Here is a 23,039-nt window from a genome sequence, read left to right on the forward strand (position 1 = left end):
TCCAACCAAATATTTCCCACTCCAACCCCATAAATATGGCCTAAAAAGAGACCCATGAGACCTCCATATTGAGAGAAACCACTGTAATCCCAGTGGATGTTGAGATCCAGGAGAGAAAATAGTAAATGAAAACACAGGACTGACTCCTATTATTTAACTGACAGGCCTCCAGTTGTGGAAGATGATTTAGGGATCAGGAATTGTTTTGCAGTATGCCCTAAAGGGACAGAGAAGAATTCTTAGGGCTTGCAAAATGTGATTTGAAAGCCATAGATCTAGCCCAGTATCTGTGGTATACAGGGAGTAATTGAATCTCAGGAAGAGAAGGAGCTTGCCCGAATTACAAGAATTAGAACTCAGTTCTCTTGAATCTGTTTGGCAACTTTGCAGGCACACAGGACTACATTCAGTTGCATCAATGGGATACTAGGAAGTTCAGTTCACCCATGTTGAATGATCAACTAAAAAATATTATCTAAAATGCACAACCTTTACAAGAGACATTTCACTGATTTATTTTTCATGACTCCAAGTTTACAATCTGAATTTAAAAGAACCAACTTTTCAAACCAACCAGACTTTCAGGGTTTGAACATATAATTTGATCATGAGACAGAAACAGAATAAGCATGGGTATCCTTGTTTTATAATGTAAAAAAAATCACTAGTACTTGAAACATACTTATTAAGTAAAATATATTTTTAAAAACTAGTGCTGTTTTTTAAATAAAAGCTGCTAGAGTAATCAATCACATTCCAGATATTTATTTGTCATTTTCCAGCCTGAACATTTGTGCCAAACTTCCTCAGCCTGCAGTGTCCCGGTGGTGATTCATCTAGAGGCAGCAAGTATCTAAGTTAGGACAGTGAAGTAGGCTGTGTTTCCATTTCCTAATCCAAATTATTTTTGTTTCAAAGACTAACTTCTTTTAGATCTCTGGCTAAAATTCATGTCCTCCCTAACCTTATTCTCCTGACCGGGACACCTGCTGCTCAGGGATTTTTCTTTCTCTTTGCTTTGAGGAGGACAACAGCAAGTTCCTATTATATACTAAGTTCCAGAAAGGGCATGATCTGTACCCACTGTCAGATTGCACATCAGGATTCCAGTTTCATGGGCTCTCTCATCCACAGAATGTGAGGATACATTCAGCAAATACTGACTTAGGTCCTCCTACGTTATTCCAGGTACTGTCTAGGAGACAGAGAGGTGAAAAAAAAATAGACAAGCTCTCTGCTCAGAGGGGGCTTGTACATGAATGGAGAATCGGAACAACCAGCATAAACATAAATCAAAGAATTTCTGATGCTTCTAAGTGCTGTCAAGGAAACAAGATTAAATAATGTGATTGGAAGTCTCTGACTGTGGCAGAAGCAATATGAAATCCAATGATCAGGGAAATTCCCTCTGAGACAATGACACCTGAGCTGAAACCAAATGAGAAGGAGACAGCCAAGTGAAAAACTGAGAAAAGATGTTCTAGACCCTGGCACAGAAATAAGTTTGGTACACACAAAATCCACAGAGGAGACCAGGGTGACTGGAGTTTTGTAGGTGATGAGAGAGCAGTGGAGACAGGGCCAGAGAGGACGGCCACTGTGGTGCTTTGCAGTCTTCACAGGAAGGTGGGTAAATTTACTGCCCATGTCCTTCAACTACACATTACCCTGGCTGTTTGTCTTTCTCAAAGGTGTTTCAATCACTGCTATCAAATATTAGACTCCTTAGACAGGTGTTGAGTGAGATACAAGGATGAACAACTCATTTAAGATAAGTACCAAGGAAGATGAGCTTCCTTGGATATGCACGACTTCAATATTGGTTATTCCTAAAAGGCCACCTTGTTTTAGAAATAAAGACTCATAAAAAACATAAAATAAAGATTCATGTATAAATGATCAAGGACACTTATACTACATTCTCTGGTATGGGAAAGAAACTATTGGCTTCTGACTGAGGCTATTAATTTCTTGAGAATTAGTTCATTGAAAATAACCATTAAAAAGTAGTTCATTTTATGCATCTAACAAACACCTACAAAAGACCTACTATGTGTCAGATACTGCTCTACAAATGATAACTATTTGAAAACAACAATCAATTCCATGGGGTAAGAACTGTTATTATCTCAATTTTACATATGAGGAAACTGAAACAGAGAGAACTTATGAAAATTTATCAAAGTTGCATAGCTTATGTATTACTGAACTGGGATTCAAACCAGATAGATTCACTTTAACCTCCATTCCCTTACCCACTACAGTGCTGTCCCTAAAATGCGCTGTCGTGAACATGTTCTGTTTACAAGATTGACAAGTGAGCTATGTTGTGTTTCATTTGAAAGAAAGAGATTTATAACATTGCAAAGTATTGCCTTAATCTTCCGAAGGAAATTAGAGAGCAGCATTGTTTCCTGTGGGTGTACAAAGCACTTGTATATATGTTAAAGCATCTTCACTTTTTAATGATCATTTCTCAAATTTGGAAATTTCGTGTAGTACCAGTGGGGTATAAGGAAATTTCATCACATATCTATAATGTTCTGTTGTGTTCATGGATATCTAAAAGGATGTTTCAATAAGAAGCCTAATTTTCCAAATGGGTAGTAGTTTTTTAACATACAAATCACTTCTTAATATTCTACTGTTTCATTATGACACTTATTTCAAAAATTCACCTTCTGTAGCATTGACAAAAGTTCCTGGCCCTAAAAATTAATGGCTAGCAAAGATGTTCCTATCTTTGTTTGTCAACAGATAGTAAATATGAAAGAAGGAAGATGAGTTGTCAAGCCATTGTGGCATGACCTTACCTTGATTGTACCTCTCTCTTGTTCACACAATACTGATTCTCTATAACCACAGAGCAAAGGATGGAGTGCTATACCAACGAGTATCTGTTAAAACATATACTGTCAATACAATGTTTTAAGTAAGTAAAAAATGGAGTATTAATTAGAAACCAATGGAATAAAATCAGACTGCTCTAGCTTGCCAAAGATGTTACCTGTGTGTCAAAAGAAGTGTTTATGACCAGCATGTTAGTATTGCATGCCAGTAATCTGAGCAGGTGGTCATTAGAGGCTTATGCTAGAAGCCAGATCGTTTTCCCCATGAATAGCTTGGTAAGGTCTAAGCACTTATTTCTTCCTGAATTAAAAATTATTCCACTTCAAATTGCCAAGGTACCTGTCCATAATGCCAAGGAAGTGTTTTAGCAGTTCCCCTTCACAGACTGAGAAAGATTTACTGCGTTCAGAATTTTTCAATCTGTTTTATTGGATAAACTCAAAATATCTGCTTTATTGGATAAATTCAAAATCTCTGTTAGGTGCCTTCTTTCTTCTTTACAAACAGCATAATTGAAAGCATTGTTTTGGTAGAATCTTCTCAGAAGACCACATTATCACCATTTAAATTAGTCCCAATTCATTTTACATTTGCTTATTTTACTGTTAACTTTCCCAGAACTATTTTTTTTTTTACAATTAGAACATCTGAATTTTAATTACATTACCATCAAGAAGCTCATTAAAGTCACTTAATTGGCAACATTTCCAAAAAAACCTTAGCTGGGTTTAATATATTTTAAAGAGTTACTGTCAAAGTATAATTTCACCATTACAAACAGCTTGGCAACAACATTTGCATAAAGATCTGTCAGTTTCTGAAAAATGCTCAAATGTTGGGAAAATCAGATTCGTTAAGTCGCCTTTACTGAAACAGTCTAGAAATGGAGAAACTGTCATATATATTCATCTTTGTAACCCCTGAAGTACCCAGAATACTACTGTGCACAGCATAGGTAGTCAATAAATGTTTTCTTAAGGAAATAAGTAATGCATCTTATAAATAAGGGAAGGTTTTTTGTTTTTTTTTTTTTAAAAAAAACATTTAAAACTCCAATAAAAGTTCTCTCATTTGTGTTAAATTTAACCAAATACTCAATTGCTTGCTCCTTTTTATCTTATTTACTCTAAGAAATATTAGATGCTCATCTAGAATTTTGAAACCTTTAAAAATAGCCCTCAGGCCAGCCTTATGGGACTAAAAAATGAAATAATGTTTAGAAATTAATTGTTTTATGACTTCCCTCTTGCACTAGATTTTTTTTGGGGGAGAGTTCTTACCTACAGTACCTAAAATAGTGGCCTGCAATTGCAGTCACTGAATGAATGAATGAATGAATGAATGAATGAATGAAAATCTTGTTTGTCGAATGTGAAGGATGATTATACTTTGCATCTTTAATTAGGTTATTGGGATACCCCCTTTCCCATGTGTCATATCCAAGAATAAAATGTGGTAAATGATAATTATTATTATACTCCAGCCTCTTATAGACAGAAAAGGCAAGATATTTTTAAATCTTTCTTTTAGTTTGGCATTTTCTACTTAAAATCTCTCCCTTTTGTACTTCATGTACCTTTTATCTTTCTAGCCAAAATAAGAATCTAATAAAGCTGCATGAAAGATGAACACTTAAAAGATTGCCATGCAAGTTGCTGCCTTGCTCTTACTACATCCTCAAAGTCTTGCACAGTGTTTGATATACAGTCAGACTCAGTAAATGTTTGTTGAATGAATGAATGAATAAATAACTGAAAACATATTTAGAGTTTTGAGGAAGACCTGGGAGATTCTACCTGAGGGGGTCAGGGAAGGCTTCATCAACAGTAAGTAGAAAACCTGAATCATCCATGAACACAAAGTCTTTCATTAATTCAACAATTGGTGACTTTCTGTGATATGCCACATTTCAAGACAAGGGCGGTGAAGATTTCTCCAGGGTAGCATTAGGAAGATTTTCTCTAAGGTAGCACTAGGGTGTTCAGCAGCACTTTCTGTGATGATGAAAATGTTCTACATTGACATTGTCCAGTATAGTGCTGACTAACCATGTGGTTACTGAGCAGGGAAATGTGGCAAGTGGGACTGAAGAGATGAACTGTAGTTTTATCTAATTTTAATCTAACAGTCTATAGAAGCTGGTGTCAGGAGAAGGGTTTGGAAAACATGCATGGGGACAGATTGTCAAGGGCTCTCTCTGTCACGCTGATTTTGAATATTGTTTTGTAGACAATGGAGAATCACCAAAGGGTTCTAAGTGGGAAAATGGCACTATTAATTTTGTCTCAGCAGTTCCCTCTGTGGCAGTGTGAGCAAAGGCCTGAGACTGGAGACCACTTACTGCACATTGATATTAGAATCCAGTTTTGCAAAGTTCACAAAGGCAGAAAATAAGTTGGAGAAATAGGATTTTTGTTCTTTCTATTTGCAATGACCGTGTGGTATCCCTAGATAGAGTATTAGACAATGACTGGTTGTTTTTCTCTCCCTAGATGGAGAGAGTGAATGATGAGAAAACTATGAGAAAATCTCTTGGGCTTGCTTCAGAGGCTGCTCTGTGCAGAACAGAGAGGGAGGTGGTAGCTTACTCTGATCCTGAGGGCAACAGCCATTGCATGGAGGAAGAAAAGAGGGGCTGTGGCCAGTCGTGAACCTGGGAAGGTGTTGTCCAGAATTCCTGACCACCACAAAACGTCCCTTCCTGATGTGTGAGGTGGAGCTATGTGGCCTGAGTTGGGGGCAATGGTTTCAGAAAGCTGAAGTGGAAAGAATGCTAGATTGGGAAAAGTCAGAAAACTCTAGAGAAGACTGTTTGTGCTCTTTGTGGTCTTCCTGCTGCAATGTTCCAGGCCAGGATTGATTCTTCTGGCTATAAGGCATGAGGGGATTCAACCTGCAACTGGAAAGAAAGTATCAAGCTAGGGATGGGGAGAAATTACCCAGGGCAATCCAGTGCTGGGGATCACACAATGAAAAGTCCCTTAGACAGCAGTGTGGTGGATACTTCCAACATTCATTCAATAAATATCTTCTGGTGACCTGGTATGGATCTTTTAATTCTGAGGCAGTCACAGAGATGGCAGGTCACTGGTAGTTTCTAAATGTAGGTGGTAGTAATTGGCAATGCATTGCTTTAGGACTGTAGGCATTACAGCTATTTTTTTTCAATATGAACTTTGTAATGTAGAACTAAAACCCCAGAAAAACCTCATAGATATAAAATTTTCCTCTCTAGCCATTGATGTCCATTTTATTGATTGATTGATTGATTTTTGTTTGGTTTGATTTGGTTATGGGTTAGCAATCTGAAAGCAGTTACCATTACTAATTCTAAAAATGGATTCAAAATAGGAACACTTCCAAATTAGAAGCATTTTTTTTAAAAGGAGCCTGAATTCAAAAGTCTGACTTTATCTTTATCAAATGCTTTTGGCAATGTTGAAGAAATCTTCTGGGAGAAATGAAATAAACATTTCTTGGAGGGACAGCATAGAGTGCAAACATCTCAAACGTGATTCACTTGCATTTTCTGAACAATGCTTTTGCCTACTCTGAGCTGTTGGTTCCAGTATTTGGAGTTCTCATGACAGAAATCCAGAACTGCTTCTAGATTCTTCTCCTCCACGACCACCCTAATATTCATGCCCTTGCTTTGCACAAACACTTCTTTCTGTGATAGAACCTGGAACCTGAAATCAGTGAATACAGACAGCACAATAGCCCTTGAACTTCTGACTTTATTATTTTTCTTTAAATGAACAGGTGATAAAACACTGTGTCCAAAGCAAAATGCATGACTCCCTTTTCTCTTCTTTCACAGAGTACCAGAAAATGTAAACAATATTTATCCTGAACTTCTTAGTCCTCATCATTTTTTTACCAGCCTTCAGAACAGCATTCATTTGTTTATACCAGCATTTTACAACATAAAAAATAAAACAAGCAAATCGTCTGAGGGATTTATATAAAGTTTTCAGATTCTGATACAGGCTTGCATCTGCATCGTTTTTAGTCCGACAAAGAAAAACACTGCTTTAGAAAGTGGGTCATGTGGGTGTATAAGTGGTTCGTGGACAGGCCGGATAAGCCGTGGTTCTGGTCAGAGTACCACTGAAACACAAAGAAAGAATCTTGTTTTATTCTTGCAGTCACAAAATGCATTTAGCTTGGACTTTTTTGTGTTCTTAGGACCTGATAATCTTTCTATTATGGGGAAATTCTATCTAAGAACACTCGAATAAATAAAATAGCTTACATGTAAATATTTACAGCAGGAAGAGCTTTCGTTAACCTCCACTACTGTTTCACATGCTTTAAACATATTTTAGATCTCAGTGGCTGAGATCTCACATCATCCAGCATCCTGGAAGATCAGGATCAGGAATCAGAGTTACCAGAAGTGATGCACTGAGTCTGTTACTTTGCTTCTTTGGAGTTTGGTTTCTTCATTTGAAAAACAAAGGGGTTGGAACTGATTTTCCCTAAGATTCCTTGTAGCTCAAAAATTCCATGAGGCTTTCAACTTGTGAATCTAATTCGTCTCTGTTGCAGAAAATCCACAATATAATGTATTCACATATAGCCATAAATACCCTTTATAGGAGTTAAAAATAGCATTTTAAAAAGTGAAAGATAGTATTATAACTTTAAACTTCACTCTTGGAGAGATGCCACTAACATTATTGCTTTCACTGAATAAAGGTAGCAGTGGTCACCATGTAATAACATATATATTTACTAAGTTGAATTTACTTTGGGGATCACAATAAAAAAGGTCAGAAAAAACTCACCTCACTCTTTGTATATTTTTAAACATTTGATATATAATAGTTGTATTATCTTTTGGGTGTACAGTGATATTTTGATAGCTGAATACAATGTGTAATGATCAAATCAAGATAACTGAAATACCCATCACCTCAAACAAATTTTGTTTATGTTGGGAAAATTATAATTCTTCTCTTCCAGCTATTTTGAATTATACAATCAATTATCATTGACCATAATTTCCCTACTGTACTTTCAAATACTAGAACTTATTTTTTTCTATCTAACTGTCTTTTGTACCCCTCAACCGCCTTCTCCTTATACCCCCTCCCCCATTTCCTTCCTAGCCAGTACATTTTTTTAAACAAATGTTGAAAAGATGGGGGTTTCCTTTTCGGGGTTCTTGTTCAACTCAAGCAACTGAGGGAGCATTTGTGAGAGGAAAAGGTAGCTACCAAGAATGCCCCCTCCCCCAACTTTGGCTTTCACCTTATTTTCTTTTCTGGTTCCATTTTTCATTCCTCATGAAACCTGGATTTTACATTTAGCTCATTCATTCATTCACTCAGTAAGAAGCTGAGCATCTGTGATAGGCCAGGTGTATGCCAGGGGATGAGAATACATAGGTGAAAAGTCCTCTAACCCCAAATGGAGCCATATGATTTCAGGGAGCCTTGTAGGTTTGTGATGACATTCTGCAGCTGCTTCTTCCTGAACAAACAGCATCTTTTAGCTGCTTAAGGATGCTCAGGTTTTGCAGGGACTCTAAACATATAGCTGCTTATTCACATAGGATTTCAGAACTACTGAATGTTTGAACTAGAAGATCACTTAATCTTGTGAACTCCTTTATTTTACATGACTCAACTGGGAACACAAGAGGTGATCTGGTTTGCCTTGGGTCCTTCAGGAGTTAAAGAAAGATCCAAGATTCATTTGCTAATGTTCTGCCTACTCTATCCTGCAGTCTCTTTGTCAGATTTTACTTTAAAAGTTAAAAAAAATAAAAATATGAACCCCTCCTTTTAGCTTGAGGGTCTAAGGCCATGAACATGAGTAAAACAAAATTATGTACCATTGCCTGGAAATCCACTTGTGCATTAACCAGAGCTTTAGCAATCTGTGCTGAGTTTTGAAAGTGCACATTATCTGCAACAAAGAGAGAGAGTTAAAGTGCGGCTAAATACCAGAAAGCATAGAGTGACAATGTACTGCCTGGAAATGAACACCAACAATTATCTAGTCATGCATTTGACATTGTCAGCAGTGAGGAATCACACTCAGATATGGAAATGTCCCTGACTCTTAGGTACTGACCCTGAGCATAGGCATAGGAGGATGCTTAATGTTTCTTAAACAAAGTGATGCTGGCTCAGTATTTTTATGTGTAAGAGTCTTGCTTAAACCTCACCATCTGCTGTTCCGTGGATGAGAAGATAGTCTACATTTCTGAAATATTCTGCTCTTGCCATCACAGTTGAATTCTGGAAAAGAGAAAAAAATTAACATTTTAGTTGCTGCAAGTTCTAATAGAAAACTAGCTAAATCATTGTGCAATGGACTTAGCACCAATACTGAAATTATGTATTGCTTTGCTTGATAAATATTTAAGAGTCAGAGCAACACATTTTCATCATCATTTGCATTACTTCCATCTGATTCTTAGTTTGAAAAACTGAAAGTTTATGTGTCATATGTTACATATGAGTGAGACCTTAGGCATAAATGATGCCCGCTCAAGCTGTGTAGGGGTTGGGGGTGGGGAGGAAGATTGAGAAAAGAGAGGTTAGGGAAGGGAGGATGGGAAAAGCAAGAACAGAATCCAAAAGGAGTAAAACCCTTTCTAATGAAGGGTTTTGCAATTAACAAAAGATTATATTTGCTTGGGGACCCAGAATTAAAACTCTAAACTCTGAACTACGGCTTTTAAATTATTTAGCATATTAGAAATTAATTAATAACCTAAATAAAATGGAAACACTTACTTTGTAGTGCTCAAGATTATCATCCTTTGTGGGAAGACCCATGAATCTTTCTGTGTAGATAGACGCTATAAAATATATAAGAATATACATTGTTTGCATGTGATGCATGTCATTTCATTAACCAACAAGACCTTCTAGTTTAATAACTGTTTCTCAATTTTCCCATCCTGAGCTCTTGAGGTAAATTCTTGCTTTACTTGGCTGTAATGGTTGGTCTCAAAGAATATGTATAATCTCTGCAATTTGCCTCAACAGAGCTGGAGAAGTACGAAGCAAGAGATTATGGAAACAGGAGCATCTAAATATTTTCTTTCTATGACTAGTCTTAATATTTTTCACTTCTATCCTCCTAGGGAAGAATGTTGAAGTAGGAATGACCTGTAGAATGGTCTCAATATATTTTAAAGGAAATCACAAAACAAGCCATCTTTAGGACTTTTACTGGTGTCTTATTTCATCTGGAATGAAAATATGTTCCCCAAATCCATTCCCCCTATACACATACATAGATGCACACACTTTTTTTCTTAATCAAGATCCCCTACAAGTCACAATTGTTTTATATCTACCCCAATACAGAGGAGAGAATCCGATGAAGCTAATTTTTGTATAATTATTAGAGTTCCTTCCAAATAATCATCCTGCATTGATGTAATGATAAAAATAGGAGCACACAGGAGTATTTCTCCAACAAACTTTTTGTTTCTTTGATTTCTGGGGCAACAGAGCTGGCAATTGCTAACTGTGGCATGGAGGTGAATTGCTTGGCCTCTGGCCTGACTGTGCAGAAGATGTGCTTAAAAGTCAATTATGCTGTAGCTGTGTGCCTGCAAAAACAGAGTTAGCTCTGATTTTAAAGATTTGGTTCGGCAGGGGCTCAAGGTTTCTGGGAGAAAATAAGATATAGTGGATTATGGAAGAAGAGCCTTTCCTCACTCTTGAGGTTTCTTCAATTGTTACAGTATGCTTATATAAATGATATAAACAACTTTGTTTATAAATTATATTTTCCCCAGTGATGCTGGGGTGAATTTTACTGCATAACCCATTTTTCTAGCAACATCAAATGTACAGTAATTACGTGTTAAATGCTTTCACGGTAACATTCATGAATGTTTCCATACCGTAATATTCCCAGCTGGAGACTGGAGCCACTGCTATCCCACATTTGAAAAGACCAGTTCCAGATGCAAGGGCCAGTGATGAAACGTATCCTCCATAGGACTGTAGAGACATTGTTATGAGTCAGACTCAGATTTACTTTCATAAGCTTTCCTCCATGTGTTTATAGCAACTCTACTCACAATCCGGACTGAAGGGAGCTGGAGAATGTGGCTAAGGGTGGATTACACGTCTATCTTGCATCCTCAGCAGCAAGCTCCAGATAAATGACCAGACATAATGATCGTTTCATCCCTAATGCATTAGAAATACTTGGTGTGCTGATCAGAACAGACCCTCTTAAAACATGGTAGGAGCAGTTTAAGAGAGAGAATTTCAATTTTTTTTTTTGCAAAAAACTTCTTTTTTTCTCTATATCTTTCCAACTAGGACTGTGCTGGAACAAAAACAGGATTTTACTTGAAAGAGATGACTTGAAAGAGATGCACAGAAAAAAAAATTACCAAAATTTAAATGTAAGATACGTCCTTGCAGTTTGCAAAAGTCCTGTGAGGCAGAACATGTATCTATGTATTTACTTATTTATTTTCACAACAGAATACCAAAGGAAGGCCATAAGAACTTTTTGGATAATTTAAGACATGGCCATAGTTTGTGTATGACGTAGTGGTACATATTCTGTTTTAAGGATTTCTGACACAGCAGCTCAAAGGAGGAAAAGTCATCGGTGTCTTTAAAAACCTTATACTTCTTCCTGCAAATTTAAGGAAAAGGAAATAAATACAAAGCAGGATGCAATTTGCAGAGTCAGGAGTAGGTTTAGCTCTCATAGATTTCCTTCTCCAAGGAATCAAGAGGTGATTCAGAAATGGGATCCTGTTAAGAGAAAGAGATCTCTGACCATGTCATTTGGAAATTTGAACATTTTCTTAAATATGAAGAAATGAACAGGGCATCCAAATAAAGTTGCATTGCCTCGTGAGAAGCAAATTTGGTCTGTACAAACATGCTGTGAGAGAGGTGCTTCTCCTGGGAACGTGGACTAAGCAGTTGTCTGGGACATGGACCAAAAAAAAATGTGTGCACTAGATGAGGAAGTGATTCTCTGTGTTTATTCTTGCCCTGATGCAAGAACGTCTCTAAAAATCATAAGGGGACAGCGTGACTCTCCAGCTAAAGCCAAACCGCGTTTTTAGGACCTTATGACCACAGATTTCTGGGAATCACTTCCCTCAGATCAGGACAGATCATATCATCTTTACCAGAGAAAGTCATTCTTTAGATAGGGAGAATGAGTGAGTGTGTGTGTGTGAGAGAGAGAGATGTAGACAGACATGGTGCTGGTAATAGGTCAGTGGTAGGGGTCTATTTTTGATTCATGAAATGCATGGAATGGGAGAATCAGCTAAACAATCTTGCTGAATCTAACAGTTAAATGAAGAATTCTCAAACTAATTTACAGTTTTATGTTTTTAGCTCTGGGGAATTTTATTGAAGACCTTTAGCTACAAAACACAGAATAAAAGAGGGAGCTCCGATTGTACCATGGCCTCTTTTCATTATACTTGGAGGAGAATTGAACCATGTTTTAACAGGGAAAAAGTATATTTTAAAAACAGGAGATACATTTGGGTTTGAAAATCCTTATTGCAAGTGAAAATTCTCTGTCTGGTTTAAACTTTCACTTATAATTTTAAAAATGACTTGTTTTGATTAGCAGGTTTGGAGCAACTCCTGCTGAAATGGGAGGGCTTTCCTTCCTTCTTAATTTCAAGTTCAAATGAGAGCAGAGTAAGCCAGAGACCTTTAGAAAAAAAGTATTATCATTTATGGTTTTATTGGCAAAGTGTGTTTACTGCAAATAAAAATATTGGTTCCTGCTTCTCCTTTCCTATGCCCCAGAGCAGGAAATAAAGTGAGACCTGAGATTAAAATAAAAGCCTTTGCATAACATGAAAAGGTTTTTGAATATTTCTGTTGAAAATCTTAGGAATTATTAATCTGTATCTATTCAGTGATTGGGTGAGAGTGTTGTATTTAAACAAAACTTTCCTGTTTTCAGAATGAATATAAATTTTCTCTGGGAATTTGTAAGAGCAAAAGCGACTGTATCAGCAGCACAACAAAAGAAGGTGTACTTTAAATTCTCGGGCAGCTTGGAAAAGCTATTCCTATTGTAGAAAGGAAGAGGGGGAAAAAAGAAAACCCGAGTTGACTTTTTCCTGCCCCCCCTCCATGAGTGGGGCTCCCAGGCAGAGTGGGTGGCTGTTGCAAGAAAAGAACCCACAGAGCAGATTGGCCATGAGAATTCTGGAATTTTGTCCTTTGCACTTAGACGCCTTGCCATTTTGTTTAAATGAAGGATATCTTTAAAAACATTCTTAGAAGGGCACAGGATTTTGAAGGAAGGTTTACGAAATACTCTTATTTGAGGCATAATGCACACTGGAACATTTTACCTATAGGCAATAATAATAACTCGCTAACATTTATGTGGTCAGGGTTATTGCAATGGCCTTTATGGTCTCACACAATCTGTCTCCCTTCTCCCACCTCATTTCTCCCCTTCCTTTCCCTTCCCCTTGCTCACTGGCTCTCTTGATGTTCTTTGAACTCTCCAAGCATGATCTGGCCTCAGGACGTTTGCAAATGCTGTGACCTTCTGCCTGGAATGTTCTTTCCACAGACACTGGCATGCCTCACTTCCTCTCCTCTTCAAAGTCAAATGTCACCTCAAATGAGCCTTCTTTGCCGTTTTGATTTAAAATTGTACCAACTTGCACCATTCCTCTTTCTTGTTTTGTCTTTTTCCATAGCGCTTAATGCCATTAAACACTCTCTATATTTTACATATTTATCTTGTTTATTGTCTTACTCCCCAACCATTCCCAACTCTGTAAGGGTAGATATTTTTGTCTGTCTTGTCAATGAATGTATGCTTGGCACTGAAAATATAGCCTGACACACAATAGGAATGGAATAAATATTTGTTGAGTATATGACTTTGCTATTACTATGTCTAATCCTCACAGTGTCTTGGTGAGGAAATTACTGCTGCATTTCACAATGAGGAAACTGAGGCTCAGAGTAAACTTATAGTGGCTATGGAGTCAGTAAGCAGCAGAGCTGGGACTCAAACCCAGGACACTTGACTCACCAACCCATGCCCCTTCCTCTGTATCCCTATACTTAGGGCAACCTCTTTTGGGGAAACTGTAAGTTCAGAGTCTAATATAGTCTCATTAGAGGTGCATTTGTCCTACTTTTACATCGTTGATCACACATAGCAATTCAAATTACTTATAATTAGTCACTGGGAGAGAAAGGAACTAAGATTAAATCATGAACTAATGCTTATTCAACACCACCTGGCTAGGCCTATATTAACAAAGCGAAGCCCAGAAATGAGGCTGTTATTCTAATAATTTAGGCAAAACCCTCGCTGCTCTTCAATTGTCAGAATAATTGTGTTGAGTTTTCACTGCATATCAGGGTTTTGCAACTCTGACACTATTGACAGTTTGGGATGGATAATTCTTCGTTATAGGGGGCTGTCCTGTGTATTGTGGGATGTTTAACAGCATCCCTGGCCTCTACCCACTAGATGCCAGTAGCACTCCCCCCGCGTGACAATTAAAAATGCCTCCAGACGTTGTCAAATGTCCCAAGGAGCAAAATCGTCCTGGTTAACAACCACTGTCATAAACTGATACTTCTTAGGCACTGTGGTGGGCACATAGTGAATATTTATCAAGGAGCTAAAACCAGGGCTAGTGGGCTTTGTTTTATGTGAGCCAGAAAATGAAAGGGAAAGATAAAAAGGTTTCTTCCCCATTTCTTGAACTCGATAATGGAGAGTAATGTGGGATTTGGAGCTTATTGATCAATCGACTTCAAAAAATATTGTTGGGTATGACGTATTTCCCAAACCACTATACTGTCTAATACTTCACAGAAACACATATATTCTTCCCTAATACAAAACGCAGTAAGAGCTAAGTAACCCTTACGGTAGTTTTCAATGTCTTTCTCCTTTCCATGTCCAATTTGCCATAGGTCCCTGCTTATTATATTGTATAAGAGCACACAGAGATATAACCTCTTCCAACTGCTACTTCACTGACTAATTTAGGCCTTTAATACCTGTCCCTGGTATTACTGCTCTTCTAGCCCCTTGGCCCATCCTCTTCCCACATCTCAGATTATCCTCCACTTTGCAGCCAAGATTATCTTTCTAAGGCACCAATACCTCGCCCTATTGACTTCAAGAGCACTTAAAAAGTTGATGTCCGTAGAAAACATTGTCAATATGTGTTCTGGGATGGTGGAGGAATAAGGAATTATGGAATCAAATACTTTTTGGTAATACTGTGTTAAACAAAACTTGACAGTATTTTTTACTAGTTTTTCTAGAGCCTATATACACTGTTACATAGAATTCATGATTTGCCAAAGTATTAGACTATAGAACATTTTCCTGAAAAATCTCCTGGTACTAGTGGGATACATTCGAGGGGAGACATTGATTTATAGGATTAAAGTCAGTTTAAACAACATCATAGATGCTTGATGTGGCCAGGCATTGTGCTAAACAAGCACAATTCTAACTCTGCGCTCAGAAACAAAGCAAAAATGAGACACAGTCCATTCCTTTGAATGAACTTACATTCTTATGGGAGAAACGAACAGACAGACAAGATACAACATAGTAATTCCTGTAAGAGAAATACAAAGAGCTTCTGGAACACAAAGAAAATAATATCTGAGTTGAATCTTAAAGAGCAAGTGTGAGTTATCCATTTGGGAGTGAGGAAAACGTGGGGAATGGAAGACAAGAATGGACACTACAGATGCGAGAAACAGCATGTACAAAATGTGGGAACGAGGAAGCGCGGATATAATTTTTCTTTTTTTTTTTGAAATGGAGTCGTGCTCTGTTGCCCAGGCTAGAGTGCAATGGTACGATCTCGGCTCACTGCAACCTCTACCTCCTGGGTTCAAGTAATTCTCCTGCCTCAGCCTCCTGAGTAGCTGGGATTACAGGTGCATGCTACCACAACTGACTAATTTTTGTATTTTTAGTAGAGACGAGGTTTCACCATGTTTGTCAGGCTGGTCTCGAACTCCTGATCTCGTGATCCGCCTGCCTCAGCCTCACAAAGTACTGGGATTACAGGCATGAGCCACCGCTCCCAGCCATAATTTAAATTACTTAAGGTACAGGGAAAAGCAGCACGAGAGGAGATTGGAAGATAAGCTGGAGTCAGATTGCCAAAGGCCTTGCATGCCATGAAAGGTATCTGGGCTTTGTGTTGCAGGCAATGCAGAGTCCTATAAAATACATAAGCAGAAAAGCCACACAGTAAAAATTATTTTGGAATGATAACTTCATTAACCACATTGGAGCTTGTGAGGCCAAAGCAGGAGGACAGGTAAGAAGCAATTAGAATAGTTAAATTGAAGCATGCAACCTGTGCTCCATGGACCCAAACATCAGCATCACCTGGGGTCTTGCTGGAAACGCAGACTCTCGGACCCCACCCCAGAAGCACAGACTCAGAATCTCTAGTGTCTTAACAAGCTCTCCAGGTGATGTTTGTGCAAGCTAACGTTTGAGAATTTCTGGCTTAAATTACAAATGAAGAAACTCAAACTAAGGCAGTGTCAGTAGGGATGATGAGAACAGACTTTGATGTTTAAAGGTAGAATTGACAGAACTTATTAATCAATGGAATGTTGAAGTCAGGAACAGGGGGAGGTTGAAAACAGCTCTGAGGTTTCTAATTTGGGTGAATAAGTGTGTGGAGAAGCCTTAATGAAGATTAAGACTTGTTTTAAAATAGGCCTTAACAAGTTTACCTTAGGCATAAGTTGAGGACCATATGAGACATGTGGGAGAGATAATCAGCAGGCATTTGAAACACGGAGCACAGAAGAGAGGTGTGTGCTGGTGCCAGGGATCTGGAAGTCGTCATCATCTTTGACACCACAAGCGTTTGCAGAAGGAAAGGAAGACTAATGAGGGTCAAGGTGAGATCCAGACCCAGAAAAACACCAATATTTAAATAATAAATGGAGGCTGGTGCCATAGCTCATGCCTGTAATCAAAGCATTTTGGGAGGCCTAGGTGGGTGAATTGCTTGAGCCTAGGGATTTAAGACCAGCCTGGGCAACATGACAAAACCTTGTCTCAAAAACGAAAAAAGGAGTATCAGCCGGGTGTGGTGGCATGTGCCTGTAATCCCAGCTACTCGGGAGGCTGAGGCAGGAGAATCGCTTGAACCTGGGAGGCAGAGGTTGCAGTGAGCCGAGATCGCACCACTGCACTCCAGCCTGGACAACAGAGAGCAATTCCGTCTCAAAAACGAAAAAAGGAAAAAAAAAAAAAAAAAAAGGTATAACAACCATAGAGGCACAGAAGAACAAAGAGAAAGGTGTCACAGGCATGCACAAAGCCCCCTCTCCTTTAGGTGGCCTAAGAGACTGTGTATTGTCTGTGTACTTACTTATTCAGACTCATTTCCCGTAATTTCCTCAAGATACTTTAGACTTTCAAAGTTTCAGGCATCCCTGGCCAGCTCAGTCTCCCCGTGTGCACCATGCTCTTTAACTCAGGTCCTGGGCAATGTGGTTTTCACTCTGCCTGGAATGCTCCGTTCCTCAGCTATCTTCACCAATCTCAAATGCTAACTTATTTTGGAATCCTCCCTTAGCTCCCACAGCCATAATTATCCACTCTTGTCCCCCTGTACTCCACAGCAAGTTGCATCTCTCTTAACACTTGGAACATTGCTGAGCCATTGCTTATTTTGTTGTCTGTTTCCCCCACAAGAGGGCCAGGACTATGACTTACTCATCTTTTCATCCCTTAAGGAACCTAGTAGAAGACCTTGTAAAAAATGTACTATGTAGATGAAAGAATGAACAAGTCAGTGATTAGACAGATGGATTAATAAACATGTCTTAAACCTGAACAGCTGATTTTAAAACCCAGTATAGTATTAATGTCTTTATCCACACACTAGTTCCTTCTGCTCAGATGTTATATCACGTGGCAGCCCATTTCTTACTTTCTTTGCTCAGACTTGCTCTCAGAGTCGACCTCATAGTCATCACCATGTTGGAAAGTAAGCAATTGAGCGGTGGGGGTTTTAATGTACTATTTCAGTGGCATTTGCCCAACTAGATGCAGTGAGAATCTATTATTGAAGAATTTCAGGCTGATAGGGATATATTTTTGGGTGATGAGTGGGTTTTTAGAAAATCATCCCACGTAGATGGTTTTCTACCAAACTAATACCTAGAATGTTCTATAAATAAAATAAAAAGTTCTACTTTATGGTTATTTCAAAGCCTGCAGCAAAAGCAAAGTCCAACTCTAAGAGAAATGTTAATGATTATATGTACATGTTCAACTTAAAATTAGAATCTTTCAAGGATTTGCTTTAGGAAACCATTTATAAAAATGGATGATAGGGAAGGTATTATCTGGAATATTTCACTATAGAAATATTTCATTTATTTCTACTCATTTGAATTTCATTCTGTTTAGATATTTAACATTTGATAGTTTTAAGAAGGACCAAATGGCTTGAAGTAACAACTTTCTTCAAATTCCTAACAGCTCTTCATCTGGTCACTGAGCTGAGTGGAGCTGAATCCTGCAGATTCCCTTCAATATTGGGTTTCATTCCCTTCTTCTCGTGCAGGCCGCTCTCAGAGAAAACAGCCAAGAAAAACAACCCAGGCACAAATGGCTGCAAATTGACTTGCAAATGTACAAATTCAGACCAAAAAGTGAAACAGGAAATCTTCTTTGAAGGGTAATTATCATAATTTATAATGGGCAAATTTAAACTCTTTCCAATATTTCTCTAAACTTTCCAGTGACTTCATTGCCCGTAAGTGATAAGTTTTGCCACTTCCTTGAAATGTGTATTTTCAAAATATGTACAGCTCCTCAAATGTGAAAAGTTATCTTCATGACCTATAATTAAGAAACTAAATAGTACTTTTCTCCAGTTAGTACAAATGAGCATTCGGTCTAGTAAAATAATTTGATTGCCAAATAAAAAGAAACAAAATTAAACAGCTAAGATATGACTGCTAGGCTAGGTACTAAGGAATTTATATTCTGAAAGTCCCTGTGATTTCAAATTGTAGCTCCGATTTTTATAAAATAGAAATATAAAATAAAAGATATATATTTAACTTTAAAATAACGAAGGAAATTCACCCTCTGATGGATATGGTTCAGTTCAGTATGCTATAATCTAGTAACAAAGACTTAAGTAAAAATATGTTAATTATGAGTTAACTTACTGTACAGAAAGAAAAGGAACAAACACTTAAAACCACCATTTTGAAGCCCAGATTATCCAAACTGACTGTTTCCATTGACAGATTAAATTATGTTGCAACATTAACATTTCATGAGAAACCTTCTAAACGAACACTTTAGAAAATGATGATTGCTGAACTGAATAACAGGCATAAAAAAATATAAAACAACTCACCCAGCCCCATATGGCTATTCTTTTTTCATCAATGAAACCCATTTCTATGAATTTTCTAAAGTAAAAGAAACAAATTTTTAGAATGTTAAGTGTGTACACATGACATTTACTTCATTACACAAGCATATTTAATCCAAAGATTTAATAGAAACGCTACATTTTCTTTGTTTAAACACATGCATAATAAGGCTGCATTTACAAATAATTAAAATAATATTATCATGTTTTCTGCTAAGAGATAAAAGGATTCTCTTACACTGTATCGTACAGTTATTGAGTGGTAATCTCAGAGCGATAAGGCCTTGTATTCTAATCGTGGGGGCATACCTGAGACTCAGAGAGGCCAAGATACGGGGTCATAGTGACACAAGAAGTAGCAGTACCATCGAGCAGGACCAAATTTCCAAATCCCCAGCCATCGGAAAGAAGGATTTTGTTCTTGCTGCTTTAAATTATATTAATTTCTTATCATATTGTTTGTTGAGTTGTTACCGATAATCACCACTTCATTTTGAGTGACATTTGAGAGAAATACACAACTCTCTTCCATTTCATATTTAGGCATCCTCAATTCATCTTGCATGGGGTCATTACATGTGTCTTTTAGAATATGGAAATAATTCCTTTTTAGCTCCATCCCAGAAGAACATTCATTTGAAAACTATTTTGATAATAACTCTTTCCTTAGGAGCATGGGGCTACACTGAAGGACAACCTTTAAAAAGTCATGGGAAACTCTCAAAATTGAGGGTTTCAAGCTAATATCTAACATGCTCCCCTGAGGGCTAGTGTTCTAGAGCAATTGTGATTTATCTGCGGATTGATTTCATAAAAACTCAAGAAAATCTCAGAGAAACAGAAGCCGGAGTGGAATGTAGCAAACTGTATCAGCCATTGCAGTAAACACTGTATGCAACAGTAACAGGAAGGAGGGGAGAAGACCAAAGGGAGACATACAGTCCCAGAAAAATACTATCTTCTTGTTCCATTCAATTACTGTTAATGACCTTCCTCATCAGTTCTTCTCTGGAAGTAGAACTGAGTGATTTTCATTACTTGAATAATGTAGTTTCTTAAAGGGATTTCACAGCAACCATTTCGCTCTTGCATTGATTCAACATGCACGTTTCCGATGCACAGAGGAGTTGGGCAAATGCCCGGGACAAACAGATGGGAAGAGGCCCCGTTAGTCACAGCTTACCCGACACTGATTCTGAAGGACACTGAGGAGTCTACAGAGAAGAAATGCAGTAGCAAATGGAAAGTTGCTACCTGTGTGGATGCTGCTCATGGTATAGAAGAGAAAATGTGCAGCAAATTGTGACACTTGAGCAATTCTTGCACAAACTTCAAAAACCAAATGAAAGAAGAGAAGGTTCACTTTCTCGTTAAAAAAAAAAAAAATCTTGCTACTAGGGCTTGAAGACAGTTCTGAGAAATAAAGTCAATTGTGATTTTATGATCTCCCAGAAGCTAGCAATCATACCGCCTTACATCTGGGGTAAAAAGCAAATAACAGGTGATACATGGGAACAGGAAACTCTTAACAGCTCTCTTCCTAGGTTTATTCTGAAAGGATGACATTTACAGGAAAGGGTAGTGCAATAGTTAACATGGAAATGAAACATTAACACTGAATGTGGCAGGACTAGGTTAAAGGTTAGCTAGATAATCTCAGCACTTCCAGACCAATGAGGCACTATAAAATTCATCTTCAAATTATGAAGAGTTTCCCAGAGGGTTGTAAATACTGTTGATAATGTGGTTATATCAACAAAATGTCAGTAACAAATGAAAAGGATGTTTTTCTAATTTTGGAGGCTGGATGAACTTTATAACTTTTCTCTCATAAAGATGGCCCGAGGCCAAGGTAAACTTGGAATCCTAGTGATCAATTATTATCCTATTTTATAAATATTCTTATTCATACCATCTATAAAAGCATGATAGAAAATTTCATCTCATGTAATTCTTCCCCACCACTAACCCTCAAGCTATATCAAATTTTAAAGTTGTGGGAGTATCAAAAACGCCAAATATACTCCAAATGAGCAAAGTTGCCCTTATAACCACCAAAGTTTTAAGGGTCTCACATATGTACTATTTGAAGAGAAACCTAAAGAAAGCAGGTTCCAGTCTCCCTTATGTCTGTAGCTTCACAAGCATCTCTTCTGAAGCATTTTCTTTCATATAGACAGAAGTTATAAGATGATATGACTTCTTTTTTTCCCCTACTTTGCTTTGTTTAAATCTATTTGCTGCCCTTGAGTAGTATTTACTGTTGTTTCCAAATATGTACGTACGATTTTCTTTTGGTATGTCAAAAGCTTAGCCAGACTGCATTTTATAAAAGATTCAGGGGACAAATTTTATTCTCTGAGAGACAATTTAAGGGCTACAGTAGAAGGATTGTAATCTCAATTTCCCAGGTCAGGCATTTGGTGTCTGATTCCTGAAACACTTCCTTAGGAGGTATATTGAATCATCCCCAGGATTATTATTCTAAATCAATCCTATTTTGCTTTTGTTTTCTCAAAGCATTGGATTATAAGGCTTCCTTTTCACAGTTGCATAAGAATGATTTCAAGCAAAAACCAAGGCCAGCTCTGGCTGTCATCTCCACTGTTGTTTATAGGCTTTGCATGGGTCCACGCAGCTGCCCATATTCTCTGGGGTGTTTACTAAAAGTTTGATCTAACGACAATGTTGTCCCTTCAGAGTGTAGGTGGCTTATTTACTTTTACCAGATTGTAAGCACATTGAAAACAGAGATTGCAAATTGCACAATTTTATACAAAATGTACTGCAATGGCATGTATTAACATTAATATTTGATATGTTGTTAAATGGCTGAGTATATGGGTGAACATATGTTTTCCCTACAGCAGGAAGACTTTCTTCAGATTCCATCCTAAAAATGGCTCAGAGAAAGTAAAGGTATCCAATTACCACCTCTAGTCCGTCTTCAATTCTAAATGCCAAAGACAAATTGGTATTACTGCGAAAATCAGTAGAAGGTAGAATTTATGGCTTTGTGTCCTTTGTGTTGAACATCATGGCTCAGGTTTAAAATTTCATTTCATCCAAGGAAAATATTAAGAAGTTATTTCTTCTTCGGTTCAAATGGTGCATTTGTGGTGGTAAATAAATGCATAAAAGTATAATGACATATTTTGTTGTTACTGATGGGTTGTGATGATAATGATGATGAAGACAATGATTTTTTAACCAATGCCAAAATAAACCACTTTTTAGCTCTTTTAGCTTTGGAAAAGATCTAAATAAATTATAGATGAGGCATATTTTTATCTCTGTTTTCATGTAGTACCAGGATTACATGTCCTTGATGTTTATTGCATGGTTTAAATGCAAATAGATGTAAGCCATGGTGCTAAAAATAAGTCCCTCATGGAATTAGGCTATAATTCTGAGGATGGCGTTAATATTCTCACTAAGGCACACTACAGTCTTTATATGAGAAACTGATACCTCAGTGGGGTTTTTCTTTGAACTATCTCCTCCAAACAAGTGAATAGTTGAAAGGCCAAAGTCTGAATCCGTAAGAAAGAGGGAGCTTCCAGAAATTGAGTGATAGCTACAGATTTTAGTGTTAGTAACCTACTTACTAATTTGTTATATCGTACTCAGATAGACTTTGTTTTTTATTGAGCATTTTGTGTGTTCCCAGAATGAAAGAAGCACTTGAAAATGTATGGGTTATGGACACCTTTCTATTTTTAAAAATAATTACTTGTGAGTCTAAACTCTACTGCTTTGATTAGAGACAAAATTACAAAAA

The 23,039-nt window shown here is 37.5% G+C and overlaps 1 protein-coding gene across 2 annotated transcripts in view; it reads right to left on the reverse strand.

Moving 5' to 3' along the window:
* Window positions 1–6,569: 6,569 nt before the first annotated feature.
* Window positions 6,570–23,039, reverse strand: part of FAP (fibroblast activation protein alpha) — a 71,765-nt gene continuing 55,295 nt past the window's right edge. For both annotated transcript variants that reach the window (XM_028830766.2, XM_015110238.3), the window contains 6 exons: window positions 19,241–19,295; window positions 10,727–10,826; window positions 9,603–9,667; window positions 9,029–9,101; window positions 8,693–8,766; window positions 6,570–6,960 (listed from right to left, as the gene is read on the reverse strand). In XM_028830766.2, coding sequence (XP_028686599.2) covers window positions 6,859–6,960; window positions 8,693–8,766; window positions 9,029–9,101; window positions 9,603–9,667; window positions 10,727–10,826; window positions 19,241–19,295 — 469 coding nt within the window. In that variant the 3' untranslated portion in view covers window positions 6,570–6,858. The remainder of the gene's footprint in view (window positions 6,961–8,692; window positions 8,767–9,028; window positions 9,102–9,602; window positions 9,668–10,726; window positions 10,827–19,240; window positions 19,296–23,039) is intronic.

The sequence above is a fragment of the Macaca mulatta genome, chromosome 12 (assembly GCF_049350105.2).
Source record: "Macaca mulatta isolate MMU2019108-1 chromosome 12, T2T-MMU8v2.0, whole genome shotgun sequence".
Taxonomy (NCBI): domain Eukaryota; kingdom Metazoa; phylum Chordata; class Mammalia; order Primates; family Cercopithecidae; genus Macaca; species Macaca mulatta.